Below are 8619 nucleotides of genomic sequence, written 5' to 3' on the forward strand. Positions count from 1 at the left end.
CCCCCCCCCGGCCACAGGACACCAACCAGCTCGTTTTCAAAGTCGTGCTGCCCTGAGGAAGAGGTGGACGACAGCCTCCGGAATCTGGACCCACTGGAGACACGGAAGGTGAAGTGAGAGGCAGGCCGAGGAGGCGTGAAAGATGCGGCCCGGCACCTGGCTCGCCTCGGGAGAGAGGGTCGCAGTCCCCAGCCCTCCATGCGGAGACACACAGGAATCACGGTGCAAGGCCCCGTGGACACTGCCCATTCCCGGGAAGGGACTGAGACTGTGCTGGATGGACAGAGGCCATGGGGCCGGCACGGAGGGCCTCCCCCTCCCCCGCCCGCCCCCCCACCCTCGGGCCCAGCCCCCGTCTCTCCTGAGGTGGCTTCACAGTGCTGCCCGGTGCCCCGACGTGGGGCAGGGGACCCCAGCAAAGAGGGTGCACAGATGAACATGGACGAAGAGTCTGCTCGCACGCATGGAAACAACAGAGAAATCGCCCACAGCAGGGGGCGTGGGCGGGGAGAGCGTCGGGGTGAGGCTGGCGGGGGCGGGGAGAGCGTCAGGGGTGAGGCTGGCGGGGTACACTGTGTCACGTGCAGAAACGGCACAGGACCTCGTCAGCAGGAACAGCGGCTCTCCAAACGCAGCAGGTAAAATCTAGAATAAACACTGCGCCTTCTGCCACCAAGGTGTGTCACTGGAGTGAGGCCACTTAAACATGACACCGACAGCCGCACTGTACCGAACCCACGGCCGCCCTGGTTACCTGTACCGAACCCACGGCCGCCCTGGTTACGGGGCGCGGGGTGAGTGGATGAACATGGAAGACGCCACGCCGCTGCTATGACTGGGTGTCGCAGCAGCGTCTCAGAGCGGAGGGCTGAGGACCGCTGCGCACAGCTCCCCAGCCAGGTCCCTGCCTCCACTCCCCCCAAAACACCCGGCATGCCGTGGACGGGATGCCGACCTCCTCGCCGACCCCGGCCTCAGCATGCCACGCCGACCCCGGCCTCAGCATGCCGCGCCGACCCCGGCCTCAGCATGCCGCGCCGACCCCGGCCTCAGCATGTCGCGCCGACCCCGGCCTCAGCATGCCGTGCCGACCCCGGCCTCAGCATGCCGTGCTGACCCCGGCCTCAGCATGCCGCGCTGACCCCGGCCTCGTGCTGACCCCGGCCTCAGCATGCCGTGGACAGAGGCCTGCAGGGTGCCGACCTCCACGCTGACCCCCCCCAGCGTGTCGTGGACGGGATGCTGACCTCCACGCTGACCCCCCCCAGCGTGTCGTGGACGGGATGCCGACCTCCACGCTGACCCCCCCCAGCGTGTCGTGGACGGGATGCCGGCCTCCACGCTGACCCCGGCCCCTGCCCACAAAAGCATGTGGTAAGGAGCCATGTGGCTGACCGCTCAGTGGCGGGGAGCGAGGGCGGGAGGCAGGCCGCTGGCGGGGGGCGGGCCCAGCTGTCCACACGGCCGCCCACCTCGGCTGACGGCACCATGAGCGCACATGGAGCACACGGGTCCCCGCAGCGGGTCCGGGCATCGCCATGCCAGGCAAGGAAGGGAAACGGCTGGCCGAGCAGGAGGGGTGGCCTCCTGCCAGGCCCAGTGGCTGCCAAGCACCCAGCCAGGGCACCCACTGCATCATGGGAGGCTCCAGCCTGAACTTCCTGTGTCTGTCTGTACCTGCCACGGAGCCAGGGCAGGCTGCAGCACCCACGGGGGCTGGACAGTCCAGTTCTAGACCAATCTCCACCCTTCAGGAGAGGGCAGAGCTGGAGCCGGGACGTGGCTGCGAATCCCGAGGTCCAGCCCGGCCCGTGTCTTGGAACAGGCTTGCGCACAGCCGGCATTGGCCTGGGAAGAGGGCAGGCAGCTTCCCCAAGTCCCCGCCGCCCCCCTGCCAGAGCCCACCGAGGACCGAGCGGGCGAGCGGGCCGAGTTCCTGCATCTGCTGAGGAGCAGGGACATAGCTGCAGGCAGACCTGACACAGATGCAGAGCTAAAGCCCCGCCCACGCCAGCGACCTCGCACGCGTGTACGTGAACACACGCATGTGCACTCTCATGGCCACACACGCATTCCTGCACACTCACCCCCACGTATTTTCTGTCTAGCTTTTGTTACCTATCTGCTTCAGACACCAGGGCAATGCGGCCATAATCCCAGAATCTTCTTCGTATGATGGAAAACACCAAGATGAGAAACTAAAAGTAGAAGAGAAACCAAGTAAAAGCCCCAGATGGCTTTGTGGCTCCCGGGCCAGGCAGGGTTAGAAGGAAACGGCCCAGTGGCTGGCCCCGGCCGCACAGAGCCCACCTGCCCACCTGCCCCAGCTCCGTGTACCTGCACCCGGAGCCAGGCTGACACAAGCCCCAGCCACTACCGCCACCAGCACCACGCAGGCCAGGCTGCAGCCTCCTAGCTCGGCACCCGACCCTGCCCCTCGCTCTCAGGCAGCAATGTAGATGCCAGGCCCCGACCTTGGCACGGACCGGCTCCCGTGGCCCCAGCAGAAAGCCAGAGCCTGGAACTTCCTCCTTCCTGTGGAGAGCCTCGCGCTGGTCTAGCGGCCAGGTCTCAGTAGGTTGCCCATCTGGTCGGGAACTCCTGGGCTCAAGCAATCCCCCTCCCTCAGCCTCCTAGGTAGCCAAGACCGCTGTCGTACTATTGCAGGCAGGTGCGCCCGGGCCGGAGCCACCTCAGGCCTTCTCACTTATTTGCGTGAAGGAAGTCTTTTATGCCCAGGCCAGCCCGAGCCAAGAGCCTCTCCCTTACACAGCCTGGGTAGCTGAGGTCACGGGCATGTGCCACACACCAGCTTTTTACTGGGTAGATGTGTCTGGGCTGGCCTTGAACTGCCATGCTCCGGATCACACCCAGGGTGAGACCCCGCGCCCGGCAGAGCCAAGGCCCAGGGCAGAGAGGCCTAGATTCCGCATCAAGTGCGGCTCTCTGAAGGCAGGCCTGCAGACCCCAGCACGAAACACGTGTGGAGCAAAGCCAGGTGGTCTGGCACTCCAGGCTGGCTCGGCCTCTGCTGGGACAGACGGACAGATGGATAGATGGGCAGGGGCTCAGGAGTCCCCGGCTTTGCCAGCATCAGATTCCTGTGCATTCTGGCTCCAATCTGGCAGGTTCTGACCCCCGCCTCCCCCCTCCTAGACAGACCCTCCGTGAGAACAGGAGCTGGGGACCTGGCTCGGCGGCAAACCCGCCGCTCCGGGCAGAAGCTGGGCTCTCACTGGGTTGATTTCTGTGGTGCTGAGGATGAGCCCAGAGCCTTGAACGTCCTGAGCCACGCCCAGACACAAAGCAGAGACTTAAAGGGCCCAGGTGGTCCCCAGAGAATGCGGCCAGGAGGCGGGAAGTGGGTCACACAGGGCAGGCTGCCCTCCGCAGCCGCTGCCCCTCTGCCTGGTCTGGGCATGTGCAGGGTGCACACGTCCCCGTGCCCGTGTCTGCCCAGGCCCCGGCCTCGCATGCACCTGACTCACACAGTCTTCTGCAATAAAGTCCACACCCAGAAGACTGAGGCCCAGCTCAGAAATAGCACACATGCTTGGGACCTGTGAGACCGTGGGTTCCATTCCCCGTACACGTACGCGTGCGCATGCGCACACACACACGCACGCACACACACACACGCACACACATACGCGCACACACGCGCGCACGCACACACACACACACACACTCCATGAGGCCCAGCGTGGTGGCATACACCAATAGTCCCAGCTACTAGAGTACCTAAAGAATGTAACTTGAGGCCAGGCACTGGTGGCTCACGCCTGTCATCCTAGCTACTCAGGAGGCTGAGATCTGAGGATCGCAGTTCAAAACAAGCCTGGGCAGAACAGTCTATGAGACTCATCTCCAATGAACCACCAGAAAACTGCAAGTGGTGCCGTGGCTCAAAGTGGTAGAGTGCTAACCTTGTGCAAAAAGAGCTCGGGGATAGTGCCTGGGCCCTGAGTTCAAGCTCCAGGACTGACAGAACAAGAAAAGAATATAACAAGCTCAGGAGTAACACAGACCACACAGACGCTGCTCTTCATGGAAAAAATCTACCTCAAGGCTAGGTTATGGTAGCTCACACCTACACCTAGCTACTCAGAGGCGGAGACCTGAGGCTCACAGGGTGAAGCCAGTGCCAGCAAACAAGTCCGTGAGACGCTCATCTCTACTCAGCCAGCAAAACGCCTTAAACAGAGCTGTGACTCAAGTGGTAGAATGCCAGCATGGAGCAAAAGCCGAGGGAGAGGGGTCAGCGCAAACGCCAGCACGGAGCAAAAGCCGAGGGAGAGGGGCCAGCGCAAGCCTTGGTACTGGCAGAAAATAATCACAATAACCACAATAATGTGATGAGTCTCAAAAACAATATAGAAAGGAGAACTGGCTCTAGATTCCTGTGGACAAGTTTGGGGCAGAAAACGTGGGCTGGGACCCTCCCTGCAGCTCCAACAGGGCCCAGTCGGCAGGTGTCTGCAGAGAGGGGGTGCAGATACCCCACTGAGCGCCGATGACTGGGCTGACCCGTCGCTCAGTGGGAGAGCGTTTGCCTTGCACGCAAGAGCTCCGAGTTCAAGACCCATACCATTAAAAAAAAAAAAAAAAAAGCACCTCCCTGTGGCACCCGCAAGGCCAAGCAGCGCAGCTCCTCACACCGACCCAGGGAGCGGACCCCAGATGAGGCTGTGGCGCCACAGAGCCCTGCGCCCCGGAGGACGGGCCTCCGCCCTCCTCATCCCGGCATGCCCTCCCCAAGGACAGGCGGACACGCGGGCCGGGCTCTGCGGCCAGCCGCGGTCAGCGCGGTCCTCACAGGGATGGCCCATCCAGGTCCGCCCCACAGTACAGTGTCTCCCGACTCGGGCCTGAGTCCGGGACGCAGGGCTGGGAGGGCCCGGCCCGGAGTCTCACCAGGAAGCAGCTGACGTCGATGAGCAGGACGGTGGGGACGCCCCCGAAGGTGACTCCCTGGAGCACGGTGCTGTTCTTGGCGGAGTTGTAGCAGTAGGAGTCGTTGGGGCGGCGCCCGAGGCCCAGCTGCTCACGGACGGACGCCGCCCTGGACGACCACCACTCGGGGAACCGGGAGCCGCTCATCGCGGGCAGGCCCTGTGGACGGGGAGGACGGGGGGCGGGGCGTGAGCTCTCCCCAGCTGGCCTGCCAGTGAGGGCGGCGTGAGGGGGCAGCCCGGACACAGCCCGGACACGCGTGCCAGGCGGCGCCCGGAGAGGAGCTGCACTGTGGGGCCAGCCCCGGGGTGGGCTGGCCGAGGGCACGGCTCATCGGGAGGAGCGGGGAGGGGGCAGAGCCCCGTGGCCAGTGCTCGAGGGGACCCGGGTGCCGGCAGGGGAGAGGGGGGCAGGGGACAGGGAAGAAGACAGCACAGGGCCCCGCACAGGAGAGGAAGGGAACAGCGGAACACAGCAATGGCTGGTCCGTTTGAGCTGCAGGGACCCCTCCCTCCTCCTTTGCACAGACGGAATCCGAGGCTCAGAGGCTGAATCATCTGTCTAGACCAGGACACAGGGTGGGGCCTCCAGCATCCGGCCTCCGGCCCCAGACACACATTCTTCCGAAGCTCACTCCCTCTGGGACCCACTGAGGGATGAAGGCAGAAAGAACAGCAGGGGAGGGCGGAGCAGGTGGCAGCAAGGAGGGACACGGCCTCTCTCTGCGGCCTCTCTCTGCGGTCCTCCAGCTCCACCCCCCCCCCCCCCCCCCCCCCCGCTCCCTCTGCAGCCTGGCAGGCCCAAAGCAGACAGCTTGGACTCAAGGCTCCTGCCCCGCCCCCAGACCCCAGACCCCAGTAGAAACCTCCAGTCTGCCCCTGGCACCGAAGCCAGAGGCTTCCAGTGCCCAGGCCTCCCTGCCCTTCGCACTGCTGTGCCTGGTGAGCCGGAACAAACAAATCCCTCCCCTGAGCTCCCACGCCCAAGCTGGTTAGACAAGAACTCCAGCCAGGCCAGGGGCTGCTCAGGAGGCCATGCGTGATCTAAGAAGCACAAGGTGAAGCCAGCCCAGGAAGACCAATCTGTGAGACTCTGTGTCCACTAACCAGGAAAAACAGAAAGCAGGAAGGGGCACTGTGGCTCAAGCAGTAAAGGACCAGCCTAGAGTAAGAAACTACATCCTGAGCTCAAGCCCCAACACCACTCCAAGAATCAAATCAAGTCAGACCTTTAAGAAAGAGGGGCAAACCCGAGGGAACATTTGGACCCCCGGCCCCCGAGGAGCTGGTGGGTGCTCGTGTTTGGGGTGTGACACCAGTCCTAAGTCCCAGGATGGCCCTGCTTGGGACCACACAGCCACGTGCATGTGGACACGGGCACACACATGACATACCCATGTGACAGGGTGTGCAGAAAACACGGGCGGCCAACAGGCCTGCCTGTGTGAAGGAATGTTGAGGTGGCCAGTGGGGTGCAGACCAGGTCAGGACGCTGCGGGGGCAGTGGGGTGCAGACCAGGTCAGGACGCTGCCCCCAGGGACACCCAGCTGGCACGCCAGGGTCGGTCCCGTCCACACCGCAGACACCGGGGAAGGCTGTGGGCAGATGCTGGCGAGATCCGCTTCTGGAGCTGCGTGGGCAGAGAGCCCTGGGCTGGTCCCTCACTTCCTGCTGTGCTGTCCTGAGGCGAATCACACACCTGTGCCCCACGGGGGTCACGCCTTCCAGTGTCAGGACCCAGGACAGAAACCATTCTGCGCACACGCACACACACACACACATGCACACACACACACGCATACACACACATACACGCACACACGTGCGCACACGCATACACACACATACGCACGCACACATGCTGACATTTGTCCAGGTGTCTGTTGTCCTACAGAGAGCTCCTGGTTCACACACACACACACACACTCACACACACATGTACACACACATATGCACGCGTACACACACGCACACACACACACACACACTCACACACCTGTCCAGGTGTCTGTTGTCCTACATAGGGCTCCTGGTTTAGTCCAATGGGCTCCTCCCCAGCCCTCCCCCATCCCTCCATCTCCACACTGACCAGCCCTCCCCTATCCCTCCATCTCCACACTGACCAGCCCTCCCCCATCCCCTCCATCTCCACACTGGCCAGTCCTCCTCTGGCTTCCCTGCCCCTCCCTCCTCCTCTACCTAGCAGCACCTGAGGCTCCTGACCCCCCATCCTGCCCAATGGTCCAGTCTGGAAGCACCTGGCCCCCACAGGGTCTGGGAGCTGCTGCTGCAGCCCAAGCCAGACTCGGGGCAAGAGGCCATGCAGAACACCAAAGAAGACTTCGCCCGGAGGTGGGAAGGAAAAACATCCCAGGCTGCGCGTAGAGGAAGATGGGAGGGGGTACTGGGGCACTGCTGCCCGGAGTTCTAGGGAGTTCTGCAGCCCTTGGTGGGCACCTGGGGCTCCGCGTTGCCCTGCAGCCCAGACTGGCATCCCCATCATTTTCCTCTTGCCAAACAGGCTTGTGAGTGGATTTACATTTGATACGAACCATGCCAGATCAGCCAGCAAATTCCCCAGCTGGGCTCGGGGGTCCGACCCACGGTCGGGTCTCTAGAGGCACGCGATCTGTCCTGCCTGACCCTCAGGATGGGGTGCCAGTGAGAGCACCACTGTGGGGGTCCTGTGGTCTGTCAGGACCTTCCCCTGAAGTCTGTCAGAGCCCTAAACTCAACCCTGCCGGCGCAGCCCTCCTGCTGCCCGAGGGCCGGGCTCTGGGCCAGTCCTGCCCGCTGGCTGTCCGTGGAAGGAGAGAGAGCAGCTGGGACATGTCCATCCTGGGCACCCCGTCAGCCAAGAACGCTGAGGGGAGAGAAGGCACCCACCGGATGAGGCCAAAGGAGCAGTGAGGGCTAGGGTTTGTCTCAGCCACGGAGCACCTTCCCAGCGGGCAAGGCCCAGGCTCCATCCTCAGCCCCACCAAAACTAAGTCAGAGAAACACATCATTTTAAGAAACAAGGAAACGCGCGTGAGGCCGCCAGCCTGGGTGAGAACCACCCCACACCCGATGGTATGTGCAAGGCCCAGCACGCCTCATTCCGAACCTATATCCTGTGCTAGGAAAGTCGGAGCCATGCTGAGCCAGCGCAGTAGGGTCCCAGGACCCCAGGCAGCCGTGAGCTCCCCAGAGTTTGACTGTGGCCGGTATAATGGAATACAACCGTGTGTCACAACCATGCAACAGCGCAGCAGCACAATGCAACCGTGCAACACAGTAGTGCAGTTCAGTACAACGCAACGGTGCAACCCAATAACATAATGCAACGATGCAACAGTGCGATGCAACAGTACCACGCAACCGTGCAATGCAACCGTGCAATGCAACAGTACCACGCAACGGTACAATGCAACCTGCAACGCAACAGCACAACACAACCGTACCATGCAACCTGCAACGCAACAGTGCAACGCAGCCGTGGAACAAAACAGTGCAATGCAACCGTGCAACGCGACCGTGCAAAGTTCCGGAGACACCTCCAGGACAGGAAGGGGCGGGCGGCCCCGCGGAGGTCCCTCCCTCCCGACCGCAGAGAAGGGGGGGCCGGGCCGCGAGGCTGTGGACCAGCGCAGCGGCCGGCGGCAGGGCCCGGACGTCCGCACACCG

The 8619-nt window shown here is 63.1% G+C and overlaps 1 protein-coding gene across 1 annotated transcript in view; it reads right to left on the reverse strand.

Annotated features, from left to right (window-relative positions):
* The window catches only part of LOC105986379 (CSC1-like protein 1), a 31720-nt gene extending 26588 nt beyond the window's left edge, over positions 1-5132 (reverse strand). Inside the window, exons 1-3 of the mRNA XM_013017272.1 lie at positions 4915-5132; positions 2119-2198; positions 23-93 (exon numbers count right to left, since the gene is read on the reverse strand). Coding sequence (XP_012872726.1) covers positions 23-93; positions 2119-2198; positions 4915-5100 — 337 coding nt within the window. The 5' untranslated portion in view covers positions 5101-5132. The remainder of the gene's footprint in view (positions 1-22; positions 94-2118; positions 2199-4914) is intronic.
* Between the last annotated feature and the right edge of the window lie 3487 nt (positions 5133-8619).

Source organism: Dipodomys ordii, unplaced genomic scaffold, assembly GCF_000151885.1.
Source record: "Dipodomys ordii isolate 6190 unplaced genomic scaffold, Dord_2.0 Scaffold35, whole genome shotgun sequence".
NCBI lineage: Eukaryota > Metazoa > Chordata > Mammalia > Rodentia > Heteromyidae > Dipodomys > Dipodomys ordii.